This window comes from Rana temporaria, chromosome 1 (genome assembly GCF_905171775.1).
Source record: "Rana temporaria chromosome 1, aRanTem1.1, whole genome shotgun sequence".
Taxonomy (NCBI): Eukaryota; Metazoa; Chordata; class Amphibia; order Anura; family Ranidae; genus Rana; species Rana temporaria.
Genome location: NC_053489.1, coordinates 388,485,234 through 388,501,038, shown reverse-complemented (window position 1 = coordinate 388,501,038; position 15,805 = coordinate 388,485,234). Strand labels below are relative to the sequence as shown.

General features: G+C 47.3%; 1 protein-coding gene across 1 annotated transcript in view; it reads left to right on the top strand.

Annotated features, from left to right (window-relative positions):
• Positions 1–15,805, top strand: part of PIAS4 (protein inhibitor of activated STAT 4) — a 175,179-nt gene that overhangs the window by 109,569 nt on the left and 49,805 nt on the right. The window contains exon 8 of the mRNA XM_040322570.1: positions 1,492–1,565. Within this exon, the coding sequence (XP_040178504.1) occupies positions 1,492–1,565 (74 nt within the window). The remainder of the gene's footprint in view (positions 1–1,491; positions 1,566–15,805) is intronic.

Sequence of the window (15,805 nt, the reverse complement as noted above, 5' to 3'; positions counted from 1 at the left end):
AGCATGTCTTCAGACCTAAACCCTATTGAGCATCTGTGGGACATCCTCACGGAAGGTGGAGGAGCGCAGGGTCTCTAACATCCACCAGCTCCGTTATGTCATAATGGAGGAGTGGAAGAGGACAACCAGTCCAGTGGCAACCTATGAAGCTCTGGTGAACTCATGCCTAAAAGGACCACACAAAATAACACTTTGGGCCCAATTTGGACATTTTTCACTTAGTGCTGTACTCACTTTTGTTGCCAGCAGCTTACTCATTAAGCCTACTTTCACGCTGAGGCGCTAGTGCCAAAAATGGTGCCTGTAAAGTGCCTCTCCTGTTACTCAATTGTGGAAGCCTGAGGGCTTTCGCACTAGAGTGGTGCGAAAGCCCTCAGATTTTTAGGAGCTTTAGGTGCTCCTAAAGCGCCCCTGCATTTTGAAATCAGTGGGCAGCGGCTCTTTAACCCTTCGGCCACTATCCAGGGTTAAGTGTTCCGCTATCGGCTGAAAAGTGTCGCAAAATAGTGGCGCATTACCGCCCCCCCCCCCCCCCCCCCGAACCAGTGTGAAAGTGCCCTAATGGCTGTGTTGTGTCATTTTGAGGGGACAGCAAGTTTACACTGTTATAAAAGCTGTACACTCACTACTTTGCATTGAAGCAAAGTGTAATTTCTTCAATGTCACACGAAAAAATATTTACAAAAAAAAACCTTGTGATATACTGTATATGGCAGAATACAGCAGATATGTATGTAATACCTTATGTAGGGAGATTGGTTTCATCCCTGTGTAAGCATCTGAGGCTGTTCACGTCACTGGGTATGAGTGTTTACATCCACTTTAACTGACCAGATCAATATCCCATTTTTATCTATTTGTCATCATTTTTAAAAGGAATCCGTTAACTTTTATGTCTCTATACCCTGTAAACGGTCATTTCAGCAAAAGTGACCCTTTAACCAGAATGGGGTGGGAAAAAGTACCCCACGTTGAACCCAGTGCCCTAGGATTGTCTCTATGGTTCCCCCCCCCCGGCATTCCGTCCAGCAGGGTCTGGATGCAGTACTGTTTAGAAGCCTGGCTGAGGATGACAAAGCTGGAGGGTTTTAACGTAGATGTACACCTCCAGCAGCGGTGTAGCCTTGATTAAAGGAAAAAGAAAAAACATTCTAGCAAAATCACAGGTTTGTCTTTAAAACTACAGGGACGAACAATAACGTCCATCCTCCTAGGATACTAGTTTAACAACTCGGGCGTGCAGGTGGTAGGTGGCATCTATCGTTGCTGGCCTGCAGTTTTTGTTAAATCTTATTCAATACTCCTGTAAGCAGCACACTAACACTGAGGTTTAAGACTTCCGCGTCTTAATGGTCCCTTAATGGACTACAAATCTATTTGTTTTCAAAATGTAGTGCTTTTTTTGTCAAGTGTTTTTAAAGTATGATATTTGGTTCTATTTTTGGGCTATTCGGTTGTAACTAATTGTAACAATCTTTTCAATTCATGCAGTGAGAGAAAAGCTGTGTTTGGATCCTGACAGTGAAATTGCCACTACGGGAGTTAGAGTGTCTCTTATTTGCCCGGTAAGGTTTAGAAAAGTAACTAAGCAGAAATGGCTGCATTGATGTCTGATTTCATATGCATGGTTACATGTCATTTAACAAGTTGTATGTATGATTTTTTTTTTTTTCATAAGTTATACAAGAGAGGAAAATCACATGTTCACGTTGAGTTTGCCATAAAGTACACGTATGTTGCCAAATATAAAGTTTAAGAATAAACCCCAGCTCTTTGGCAATAAAGGGGGGGGGTGCATATTTTCCTTAATTGACCTTGTCGCATTGTCTCAGAGAATCAACATTGGGTCTGAGGTCTTGGGGCAGCGAGAGGATCAAAGCCAGATCAAGTTGTAGTTGGGAACTGGAAAAGATTCCACAATATCAAGGTGAACCCAAAGATGACATTTAAATGATGTGATCTTGGGGGTCCCGAGATGAAACTTAAAAGTTTTTGTTGCTGGTTGTGCAGTATTTGTCTTGAAATTTAGATCGGCAGGGCCATAAATGGTAGTGTTTATGTGGGTTCTGCTTGACTAGAAGATGGAGAGGGTTTGCACCTTTTCAGGTAGTGTAAAATTAACATCCAGCGCCAAACATAATAGTTTAAATTGAAAATTATAAAATAAAATAAAAGCTGCACCTCAAAAACAATACTGATTGTGATGATTGAAAAAATGTGTAGAGGGCGCTAAACCACTCGGTGCTACTGAATAGTAAACCAGCGTGCTGGGTGAAAATTTAAATACAATAGACTTCTATTATAAAATGTAAATATAATAATAATATAATAATAAATTCCAAAAAGAGTCTGTGTCCAAAAAAAGGCCCCTCAGAATCTTATAAAAGTCCCAATAAGTGTTCAGTCAATGCATAACATGTAAAAGAAAAAACAAATCTTCTTTCTTGAATATTCTTTATGTGCAAAAAAGGAAAAGGAAAGCCGTCACCAACAAATCCAGTCTTCTTAATCACCCTCTAATTGGTGTTGAAGCAAACAAATGTGCTTACCAGAATTAGTGGACTATTATGGTTAAACAATAGTCTGCTAGACATATGCAGGATTGTGCCTGCATGCACATCGGACAGGAAATCAATAATAGCCTCAATGCCAGGGATTCCAGATAGGATATAAATGAAAAAAGAAAGGCAATGGAGATGCCAATAGTGTATTATCGCTTAAAATTTATTGTATATAAAAAACATAAGTAAAAAACAAGAGACAAATGGCCTAGATGGCCTCTTACTTCTAAAAGTGCCTACCCGGCACTGGGGCTGCAGGCGTATCACCGCTACCTTGCGGTGCGGTAAGAGGCAGGGTCGTCTGGTCCGCCTCCAAGGACCCGATCACGTGACGTGCCTCCCTGCCCGTACGAGCTGTCAGCTGGGACGCCGAGCCGTGCTAGGGAGCTAGCACCGGACCAGACGACCCTGCCTCTTACCGCACCGCAAGGTAGCGGTGATACGCCTGCAGCCCCAGTGCCGGGTAGGCACTTTTAGAAGTAAGAGGCCATCTATCCCATTTGTCTCTTGTTTTTTACTTATGTTTTTTATATACAATAAATTTTAAGCGATAATACACTATTGGCATCTCCATTGCCTTTCTTTTTTCATTTATATCCTATCTGGAATCCCTGGCATTGAGGCTATTATTGATTTCCTGTCCGATGTGCATGCAGGCACAATCCTGCATATGTCTAGCAGACTATTGTTTAACCATAATAGTCCACTAATTCTGGTAAGCACATTTGTTTGCTTCAACACCAATTAGAGGGTGATTAAGAAGACTGGATTTGTTGGTGACGGCTTTCCTTTTCCTTTTTTGCACATAAAGAATATTCAAGAAAGAAGATTTGTTTTTTCTTTTACATGTTATGCATTGACTGAACACTTATTGGGACTTTTATAAGATTCTGAGGGGCCTTTTTTTGGACACAGACTCTTTTTGGAATTTATTATTATATTATTATATTTACATTTTATAATAGAAGTCTATTGTATTTAAATTTTCACCCAGCACGCTGGTTTACTATTCAGTAGCACTGAGTGGTTTAGCGCCCTCTACACTTTTTCAACCTTTTCAGGTAGGGTAATAGGTCTCTGAAGATAAAGTGGTTATTTACCCTATAGTGTATTATAGGTCGCGGAAGGAAACTCCCAGGTATGAATTCTCGTTGTCCCATGTAAATGCATTTAAAGATTGCATATAAAGCAAGATATGAGTCAAGTGAGATATTTAGGGCTTTGGAAATCTTTAACACCGGTTAGGTAGAGATGTGCGAGGCTTGGAGAAAGTGATAGGTCACCTGCAAAGTACAAGACCTTACGGTGAGTGTGGGCAGTTTCCAACCCCTGAGTGTCGGTGTCATTTCTAATCGAGATTGCCGGAAGGCTTGAGCACAATGACAAATTCCCCATCTGGTGATTTTTTGCAATTTGAAAGGTCCTGGCTAAAAAGCAGCTTTCTTAAAGCGGAGCTCCACCCTTTTTTTCAAGTTTATATCATTCTATTTAACACTGCCCCCTTAATTACATTTGGCATGTTTTTTTTTTTTTATTTGAAAACTCACTGTGTTCTTGCCGTGAGTTTATTACTCCCGCCGCGGCGGCAGCGCTGCTATGTATGCCTCCTGGGAGATGTTTTTCCTCGATCCCAGGAGGCTGGGCTGAAGTATCGCGGGACTTCGGCCGCAGCTGAAAAACACCTCGAGCGAGTCTGCTCACACTCCGCAGTGCACTGAAGCCATAGCTGTATCGTCCTGACTGATTCCAGCCAGGACGATAGGAAGCAGCTGTTTTTTTTTTTTTTTGTGAGCGGGGGGAGGGAATGTATCTGGTCACACAGACACTGGAGGAGATAGACACACACGATGCCATAGCTGAGCATCTGTGATTGAGGCAGCCTGAAAAACATCGAGCGAGTCTGCTCACACTGCACTGAAGAGGAGCCTACGATGGCATATAGAGCTGGCTGCTATGACTCTGCGGTGCAGGGGGGGGGGGGGGGGGGGAGTGCTGCTGCTATATGCCATCGTAGGCTCCTCTTCAGTGCAGTGTGAGCAGACTCGCTCGATGTTTTTCAGGCTGCCTCTATCACAGATGCTCAGCTATGGCATCGTGTGTGTCTATCTCCTCCAGTGTCTGTGTGACCAGATACATTCCCTCCCCCCCGCTCCCCCGCTCACAAAAAAAAAAAAAACAGCTGCTTCCTATCGTCCTGGCTGGAATCAGTCAGGACGATACAGGAGGAATTAACCCTTGTCTGACCGCAGGGAGACTGATGCCTTCAGAGATCCAGACACAGCATCAGTTTCACCATCCATCCCCCTTTATCCAGAGACCTGCACCAGCTCCGTCATCCATCCATGCCCTTATACACAGAGACCTGCACAGCACCAGCTCCGTCATCCATGCCCTTATACACAGAGACCTGCACAGCACCAGCTCCGTCATCCATGCCCTTATACACAGAGACCTGCACAGCACCAGTTCCGTCATCCATGCCCTTATACACAGAGACCTGCACAGCACCAGCTCCGTCATCCATGCCCTTATACACAGAGACCTGCACAGCACCAGCTCCGTCACCCATGCCCTTATACACAGAGACCTGCACAGCACCAGCTCCGTCATCCATGCCATTATACACAGAGACCTGCACAGCACCAGCTCCGTCATCCATGCCCTTATACACAGAGACCTGCACAGCACCAGCTCCATCATCCATGCCCTTATACACAGAGACCTGCACAGCACCAGCTCCATCATCCATGCCCTTATACACAGAGACCTGCACAGCACCAGCTCTGTCATCCATGCCATTATACACAGAGACCTGCACAGCACCAGCTCCGTCATCCATGCCCTTATACACAGAGACCTGCACAGCACCAGCTCCATCATCCATGCCATTATACACAGAGACCTGCACAGCACCAGCTCCATCATCCATGCCATTATACACAGAGACCTGCACAGCACCAGCTCCGTCATCCATGCCCTTATACACAGAGACCTGCACAGCACCAGTTCCGTCATCCATGCCCTTATACACAGAGACCTGCACAGCACCAGCTCCGTCATCCATGCCATTATACACAGAGACCTGCACAGCACCAGCTCCGTCATCCATGCCCTTATACACAGAGACCTGCACAGCACCAGCTCCGTCATCCATGCCCTTATACACAGAGACCTGCACAGCACTAGCTCCATCATCCATGCCCTTATACACAGACCTGCACAGCACTAGCTCCATCATCCATGCCCTTATACACAGAGACCTGCACAGCACTAGCTCCATCATCCATGCCCTTATACACAGAGACCTGCACAGCACCAGCTCCATCATCCATGCCCTTATACACAGAGACCTGCACAGCAACACTTCATTCATTCACATTCTTACACAAGGCACCGCTGTCATTCACTCCCAACACACCATCAGTCTTGTGTGAAGCACCCCCGGTGTCTGCTGCTGCTACAGGGAAGCTGCACATCGCCCCCAAGGCTGATGGTAGGGAGAAGATGCTTGGTAAAGTTTGTGCCATCACAGGAAAATAAAAAAACCTTGCACCTCCACTGCACATTGATTCATAAAGTCTTCACGATATGATTGTGGCTGCTTAGTATTCACATAAATACTTTTAAAGTGTTGTTACATTTGACTTGATAATGTCATTTAAATGTGACAGCTTTCCTTCAAAAGGATTCAAAATGTGACCGCGTCTCATCAGTAGAGTCTAAAAGCAATAATGTCCTATCAATAAAGTCAAAATGTGGCAGCATTCCATCAGAAGAGTCTAAAAGACTTGTGCAGCACTGAGCGTGTGCGAGATCTGGAAGGCTGAAATCCAGGAAGTCATACAGTCTGGCTTCATGATGCCCACACTTAAGATGGCCCCAGTCAATTTCTGTTTTATAAAGTGTCTAAATGCTGTAACAACCTAACAAAACGGACCTTAGTTTACAGACTAACTGTAGTAGAATACATTAAGCTTGTGTATTACAGGGGTATTTATATTTAAAAAGTTTTTATTTTAAAATTTGTGGCCGGAACTCCGCTTTAAAAGGTCATTAAGGCACCTGGTGTTGCATCTTGCCTTTGGTATGTTTGCACAGGATCTGACATTTTCATGGTGTAATTCGGCCGACTGTCGGCACTGTGGGAACACATTACACTAATCCAGGACAAGTGGTGTTCAGGTAAGCCCTAGTATTTAGAAAGGGATGTTTATCCTGTTCCACCTTCTGCAAGCTGCCATGCTGCCACAGCTGTTTGGTGGAGGTTGGACGCTCTTGTGAAACGGGGTGCAGGCTCTAAGTCTCTATTGTGAAAGGAGGGTGGACTGAACACTCTGATGTGAAAAGGATAGGGAAGATGATGGCTCTGATATGAAAGGCAGGGGACTAGGAACTTTGATGTTAACGCTCTGGTGTGAAAGGGTGCCATGAATGGAGAAAACTTTAGAAATACTACCTTAAGGGAAACGGGAGGTAATTCAGGTACCTTGTTATGCTACTGTCTCCAGGAAATTGACTGTCATTACAGGTTTGTTTTGCCATTGTACAAGTATGCAACCCCCCCCCCCCCCCCCCCCATCATGCTTCATTTACTAGTGTTTTATTTGAGCAACATGTTTCCTTTCTCAATAGGTTGATCCTTGGCAAATGCTTGAAGAATGTTTCCATACCCAGCTGAGTGTAAAAAGCAGGGCTCATCTGTAATGTGGCTTCAAAGCACTGGACTCTGCTGAAAGTGCCTTCCAAGACACCCTTGGTGTTACACCTAAGTTGGTGGCAGAATGCTTTACAGGTCCAGGGCTGTGAGGCACCAATCTTATGGAATCCTGGGTTTGATTAAACAGCCCCTTGATTTCTATATATATCTAGATAGAGAGATTTAGAGAGAGATATCTCTAGATATTCTATATCTCTAGATATTCTATATCTCTAGATATTCTATATCTCTAGATATTCTATATCTCTAGATATTCTATATCTCTAGATATTCTATATCTCTAGATATTCTATATCTCTAGATATTCTATATCTCTAGATATTCTATATCTCTAGATATTCTATATCTCTAGATATTCTATATCTCTAGATATCTAGATATAGAATATCTCTATATATCCAGACAAGTCTGATTTGGAAAGAATTTATTTGCAAATTATGGTGGAAAAATAAGTATCTGCTCAATATCAAAAGTTCATCTCATACTTTGTTATCTATTCTTTGTTGGCCATGACAGAGGTCAAACTTTTTCTGTAAGTCTTCACAAAGTTGTTACACACTTTTGCTGGTATGTTGGCCCATTCCTCCATGCAGATCTCCTCCTAGAGCAGTGATGTTTTCGGGCTGTTGCTGGGCAACACAGACTTTCAACTCCCTCCAAAGGTTTTCTATGGGTTGAGATCTGGAGACTGGCTAGGCCACTCCAGGACCTTGAAATGCTTCTTACAAAGCCACTCCTTCGTTGCCCGGGCATTGTGTTTTGGGGTCATTGTCATGCTTAAAGACCCAGCCACGTTTCATCTTCAGTGCCCTTGCTGATGGGAGGAGGTTTGCACTCAATCTCACGATTTTGACCCCATTCATTCTTTCCTGTACACGGATCAGTTGTCATGTTCCCTTTGCAGAGAAACGGCCCCAAAGCATGATGTTGCCACAACCATGCTTCACAGTAGGTATGGTGTTCTTTGGTTGCAACTCGGCATTCTCTTTCCCCCAAACATGACAAGTTGTGTTTCTACCAAACTGTTCTACTTTGGTTTCATCTGACCATATGACATTCTCCCAATCCTCTTCTGGATCATCTAAAAATGCTCTCTAGCAAACCTCAGATGGGCCCAGACATGTACTGGCTTAAGCAGGGGGACAAGTCTGGCACTGCTGAATCGGAGTCCCTGGCGGTGTAGTGTTACTGATGGTAGCCTTTGTTACGTTGGTCCCAGCTCTCTGCAGGTCATTTACTAGGTCCCCCCGTGTGGTTCTGGGATTTTTGCTCACCGTTCTTGTGATCATTTTGACCCCACAGGGTGAGATCTTGCGTGGAGCCCCAGATCGAGGGAGATCATCAGTGGTCTTGTATGTCTTCCATGTTCTAATTATTGCTCCCACCGTTAATTTCTTCACACCAAGCTGCTTGCCTATTGCAGATTCAGTCTTCCCAGACTGGTGCAGGTCTACAATTTTGTTTCTGGTGTCCTTCGACCGCTCTTTGGTCTTCACCATAGTGGAGTTTGGAGTGTGACTGTTTTGAGATTGTGGACAGGTGACTTTTTATACTGATAAGTTCAAATGGGTGCCATTAATACAGGTAATGAGTGGAGGACAGAGGAGCCTCTTAAAGAAGAAGATACATGTCTGTGAGAGCCAGAAATCTTGCTTGTTTGTAGGTGACCAAATACTTATTTTCCACCATAATTTGCAAATAAATTCTTTTCAAATCAGACAATGTGATTGTCTGTCTGGATTTGTTTCCATGTTTTGTCTCTCATAGTTGAGGTATACCTATGATAATTACAGGCCTCTCATCTTTTAAGTGAGAGAACATGCACAATTGGTGGCTGACTAAATACTTTTTTGCCCCACTGTGTGTGTGTGTGTGTGTGTGTGTGTGTGTGTGTATATGTATATATATAACATAGTGTGTGTATGTTGGCTTTGACAAATCTCCTGCTTGCGCTGCAACCTGGGTGGGTGGCTCCCACCATCGTTCTATTCATGTAGGCTTTTTCTGACCCATGTCTGAATTTTATGGAAAGCATTTCAGTCCTGTCACTTGACGTAAACGCAGGGGCCACAAGCATGCATCCGCACCCTCCCCACTGATCATCTATCTGCTGCTGCATCTGCACTTGCTTGTGCAACCTGTTTTTGTATAGCGATTTGGTCTAAGCTTGAAAACAAAAGGAGGGAGGGATCCTATACAGTGGATCCAGCCATGTATTGGGTGAATTCGCCAGAGAAGCGAAAGAGGTTCCAGTAAATCCATCTGGACTTATGTTCCTCTGACTTGTCCCGCAGCGCAGAGGTCAGATCTTCCATTTGCTCCCTCACCCTTGCGAACCATTGGGCCACCGTGGGCACAGACTGTTGCTTCCAAAGAGGTGGGATGCTGGCCCGGGCAGCATTAAGGAGATGTTTGAGGGATTTATGTTAACTTTTCCTTAATAGGGGGGTAAGGTTTAGGAGAACCGCAGCCGGGTTATCCTGAAGGGGGACATCCGTGAGTTTCTGTATGAACTCAAGTACCGTTTGCCAAAAAGTTTGGAGCACAGGGCAGTCCCAAAAAATATGCAATTGCATGCCTGGGTGTGGGCCGCAATGCCAGCATCGGTCAGGTTGTAGAGGAAATATCTGAGCCAGTACAAAAGGAGTCCTGTACCAGCGTGTCACAATTTTATGTGGTCTCTTGATATTTGCTACATAGAGAAGATTTCTGTGCGAAAGAGTATGCAGTCTTTTTGGTTCTGTGAAGTTGACATACAAGTCTTTCCCATTTAGCTAAGAATGGGGGGGTCTTCAATGGAGTGGAGATCTAACAAGGATTTGTAGGGGGTAGATGAGGACCTCCGGATCGGACCCTCACCCGTACAGAATTCCTCAAAAGGGTGAAGCTTTGAGGAAATGTGCTGACTTGGGCAGTGAACTGAGAAAGTGAGATGGTTGGTTGACCCTCCAGCGGTCTATTGAAAGTGGGGCCTGGCCTGAGTTCTCCGTAGTGAGCCAACCGGTGGGATGCAGGAATGAGGAAGCCCTCATGAGACCCTGTGGGGCTTGTGAGATCCAAAACGGATCCGTAAGGCCTGGTACAAAATCCGGATGACCAATAATTGGTGTTAGTGGGGATGGAATTTTTTTTTCCAATGAGGCTAAGCGAAAAAACATTTTCAGTTCCATGAGAGTAGGCCCAATCAGTGGGTGGGTAGTAAGGTGCGTGGCAGGAGTATTCCCTGCCCATGGAAGTCCCACAAGGGGTGCCCTGGCTGCCTCTTTCCAGCGACATCCAGAGCTTCAAATCACCGATACCAATCCACGACCCTGGTAATGTGAGCCGCCGTATAGTACAGGGCTGGATCTGGGAATCCGAGACCACCTTGCGATCGCCATACGCTCACACCCAGGTATAACGGGACTACAGGGGGGGGGGGGTAGAGGAGAAGATGAGCACACATGCGGACGACACCCTTCTATAATTGGACTACTCTAATAATTCCCTTCCCCTGGCTCTGGCCCTGATGGAGCGATTTGGCGCAGGAATCGCGCAATCGGTCTTTTCTCCGTTTGCATGCAGATCCTAGGTCTGTGGGTAGCCTCCTTCATGGCGGTACCGTATGCCCAGTTCCATGCTCGTTTTTCCAGAGGGTAATACTGTCCGAGTGGTACAAATCTCTTGTCTCTGAATCATCAGATTCAGGTGCGCCACCTAGTCAGTCTGAGTTGGTGGCTGAGATCCCTGACTCCTCGGTCCGGGAAGTAGTTTCCTTTTTGTGGACAGTTAATACAACGAACGCCAACCTCTTGGGTTGTGGGGGTGCCTGGGGGGTCCAGTCGGCCCAGAGTCGCTGGACTTGAGTGGACCTACGGCCACGCCTCCCTGTATGCGCCCGTTCTTGTCTGATCTCGGTAACTAACCCAGGGTCGGGCCTGGGTGGGAGTCCACCTGGCAATACCAGGTGCTGTAGACCCTGTCTACCGTTATTTGTCCTAGTACTTTGGGCAATCGGGCTATGCCTCTCCTAGTGTTCGAGGAGGTTTCAAGGTCGTCTGATCTGGATTCAGCCTGACAACGCCACGACATGGTTTCGGTCTACCATCAGGTATACCGGCAGGTGGGCTACTGGAGTCGCCTGATGCTGGACCAGGACGACTGGTCTTGGTATTTGGAGTCAACTCCTTTGCAGGAGGTGAGTCTCACAGGGCATGGATCTCCTAGCCGCTCGTCTCGGCCTCAAGGGTGTCAAATTTTGTGGCCAGGTCTAGTGATCCTGTGCAGCCGCGTCAGTCATGTTGGTGGCCCGGTGGGGTCTGTATCGGCGACTTTACGCCTTTCCTCCATTGTAGTGGCTTCCCCGGCTGCTCCACAAAGTGGAGGCTGGGGAATCCTGATGATTCTAATCGCTCCAGATTGGCCTTGGCGTCCTTGGTACGCCAATATCGGGCTTCTGGTAGCGGAGTTACCCTGTCGGTTGCCAGGGCGGGAGGTCCTTCTGTCTCAAGGTCCCATACTTCCTCCTGTTGTACAGTCACTAACTTGCTCAACATGGCTATTGGAAGCCAGACTTTAAGAGACCGGGGTCTGTCCAACTTGGTCATCTCAACCATGGTGAGGGCACGGTAATCTTCTTCCGGAGGATCTACTGGCGCAAAGATGGAGTGACGTCCACGGACGTACTCGGTGTCCAGGGTCCTGCTGTTTTTACAGCTTGGAGTGGATCTAAACATTGCTTAAAGCACCGGTTGGGGGCAGATTTCAGCCTTGGCTGTGTTCTTTCAGTGGCCTTTGTGCGGCCCATTCCCTGGTGGGTACCTTTTTTATGCAGGGGCTTTGTCCTAGACTTTCCCTCTTGGCCCATCTCTTCCCCCCCATGAGTTTTGACTCTGGTACTCTCGGTTCTTCTGGAACCCTCCTTTTGGAAACCTCAGATTTCTCTTGACACTATCTCAGAAGGTGGCCACTTTAGTGGCCTTTACCTCTGTTAAAGGGGTTTCTGAGTTGGCGGTCTTGTCTTGCAAGCCGCCATGCTTGACCCTCCATAGGATTAGGTGGTGGTGCGACCTTCCCTTCTTCCTACGGAGGTTGCCTTTCATACTTTAGGCGTGGTACTCGCTTTGTGGGTGTACCTGCCTGCTACGGCTCCGTTTAGGAGACCTGACTCTTTTGTGTCTGTCTGGTCCACCAAAGGGCCTGGTGGTTTAGTCGACCACCACCTTTTTTCGGTGGATCAGGCAGGCTGTCATTCGGGCCTATGCTCTAAAGGGGCGGACCCCCCCTGCCGTTCACGGCACTTTCGACCAGGGCAATGGTGCTTCTTGTTTTTTTTTTCTGACAGCATGCCAGACAGAATTTAGATGGTTGCTGTGCGTGCATCTTCTGATGCTTCTTTCGGCCGATAGTTTTTGCAGGCAGCTGTTTAAAGTTGAACCTCCTCCATTGAGGAGCTCTGCTTGTTTTGGCGTGAAGTTAAAATTGGTTTTACTGATGTATATTTCCCACCCCTCGTTTTTTGACACTGCTTGGGGACGTCCCACTTGTCAAGATTTAAGGAGCTGTGTCTGTCCATGGACGATAAGAGAAATGAGATTTTTTTTTTTTTTTTGTACTCGCCGTAAAATCCTTTTCGCCGAGTCCATGGACGGGCACTGCTCCCACCCCTCCTTTTTTAGGTTTGTAGTGCTTGTTACGAACTGAGGCTGCATGCTGCAGTGAGGAGGGTTATGTCTGGAGGGACCGCCCCCTGGGCGGGGCTGTTCAACTCTGTTAATGTAACATGTATTTAATTATCTAACATGTTCTGCCTAGTCTTCTTTTGTAAACAGGGACCATAACCCTCTTGTCAAGATTTCTCTTGTCGTCCATGGACTGACACAGCCTCCTCAATTATTGACAAGTTGGTTATGTTCCCTGTTTACAGGAGAGGACTAGGCCGAAACATGTTAAATATACATATACATGTAATTTTAAACAGAGCTGAACAGCCCCGCCTAGGGGGTGGTCCCTCTGAACATAACCCCCTCCCTGCAGCATGCAGCCTCAGTTTCGTTCTGCCTAGCAAAGGAGAAGGGCGTATGGCTCCCTTTGGGCCCAGCGCCCTGAGGAAAAAAATTTATTTTTTATTTTTGTCTTTTGACTTCTATCGGCTGAGACAGGCTGGATATTATAGCACACCTTTGCAAAAAGGCTGGGTCTGCCATGTAATGCCCCATGACTTCTGGGGTGGCCGGTGAGCTTTGATCCGAGGTCCGCACATGATTGAGCTGTGGTGTTGTCTCACTCACAGTGGACCGGGCCGACGGCTGCCTCCATTGCGGTTGAATGCATGTCTGAAATGCGTCAGTGAGTCGTCGCGAGGACTGGTAAGTACAGTCCCTCCTTCTTGGGTGGGGTGGTACGGCTGAGCATTCCTGGGGTTTGGGTATCCTCCCTTCCCTGCTCCCTTTTTTCCCTCTGCTGCTCCACATGCTGTCGGGGGGAGGGGGGGCACCTGGTTGAGGGGACTGTGCGCCTGGCCCTTTTTTGTGTGTTTTGGGGCTGAGCAGGCTTTCACCTTTTTTAAATGATGATTTTTGCCGCCGTTCCGACAGCGGTCGCGCAATTTTTTTTGTGGATTTTCAGTTTGCATTGAAAATCACATTGGCGGCCATTTTGCTGTAGCCGCGCCAGGCTCCATATGGGCGCTCGGCGGCCATCTTGCCTGAGTCCTCGGCCTCTAGTGTTGACTCCTACAGCGCACAGCGCAGTTCTCCTCACACAGCACTCCACGGCTACCACATGCTTTACCTCGCGGCTTCTCCTCACACACTCAGCGGTGTGCGGGGCAGCGGCGCTGAGCGGTCTCCTCCAGTGTGGTTGGTCAGCAAATTATTTTTTCTGTTCATTTTGAACTGGTCCCTGTGAGTTTTTTCCTCACATATGGAGTCAGTGTCTGGTCCTCCTTCCCCCAGCACGGCAGAGGCGGCAGCTGGTACTTCTGCTCCTGCACTCACAATAGACTTTTTCGGCAGTCCTGGAGACATTTGTTGCCAGGGTGGAAGCGGCGTGCGGTAAGGGGGGTAAAAAGCGCCCCCTCCCTCCGCTATGCCCTGGGGAATGTTCAGATTCAGACCAGGATCCAGTTGCGGCTCAGGTGCCTGGTTCTGTTTTGTTTGAAGACATGGACCAGGACCTTCCTTGTGAGGAAGACTCTTTAGCTGGGTCGGGGGATAAGGCACTTGTCGGGGAACTTATCAATGCTGTACGGGACTCCCTTAAGCTGGATAGTGCAGCTGAGGTATCCGCTGAGGGCTCGGTCTCCTTTGGGTCACACAAATCAGACCGCTCTATTAAGGTTTTTCCTTATGTGTCCTTTAAAAAAATCATTGATGCAGAATGGGAAAATCCGCAGAAGGCTTTTGTAGTCCCTCACCGCCTGGCGGTTCGGTACCCTTTTGAGGAGAACATTTTAAAAAAAGTGGACTTCTCCTCCGGTGGTGGACCCTCCAGTTGCCCGGTTAAACAAGGTGACCACTCTCCCTATAGAGGGAACCCCTGCTTTTAAGGATCAGACTGATAGAAGATCCGAAGCACTGACCCGTTCCGTGTTTACCATGCTGGGGTCTGCCTTGCGGCCTATTGTGGCTACTACCCTGGTGTCTCAGACACTTAGAGTGGCCGCGGAGGAGCACCAGCTCCCATCCGAAGTTATTAGACTGGCTGACCAGCTGGTCCAGGGCCTTGTCTGTTTGTAGTGCCTCACTAGATGCAGCACCCTTGTTATCCAGGGCTTCCGTTTTGGCGGTGGTTTTACGCCACCTACTTTGGCTGAAATGCTGGTCTGGCGGATTTACCCTTCAAGGGTGGGAGGCTTTTTGGGTCTTCACTGGATGACATTATCAAGGATGTCACGGGAGGGAAGAGCACTCTCCTCCCTCAGTCCTCCAAGGGGAAGGAACCCCGCCCTAAGCCGGGTCCTTTTTTTTTATTTTATTTTTTTTCACACACAGAAGCGGTATTTTCGTTAGGGCCCGTGGGTAAACCCTCCCAGACTGACAAGGCCTCAACTGGGGGACAGAAATGTCCCTGGGTGCGGATGCCGAACAAACCGGCACCCAAGCCAGCAACTGCATGAAGGCCTGCCCCCGGCCGACTCATGGGTGGGGAGACGGCTTCGCAGGTTCGTGACTCTGTGGACCTCTCTGCTCTCCAACCAATGGGCCTGCGAGGGGGTCTCTTCGGGGTACAAGATAGTTTCTTTCCTATCCCCCAAACAGATTCTTTCCCTCAAGTCTCCCTCTCCTACCGGCTCGTCGGGCTGCCCTGTTGGGTGCAGTTAAAGACTTGCTAGGTTGCGGAGTAATTTTACCCGTTCCGCAGGACAAGAGGTTTCAGGGTTTTTATTCGATGGTTTGTGGTCCCGAAGGACGGGGTCCGTCCGTTCCTGGACCCCAAGGCTCTGAATGTCTACGTGAAAGTAAGGAAGTTCCGCATGGAATCGATTCGCTCAGTGGTAGCTGCGCTCCACCTGGGGGACTTTCTGTCATCCTTGGACATCAAGGAC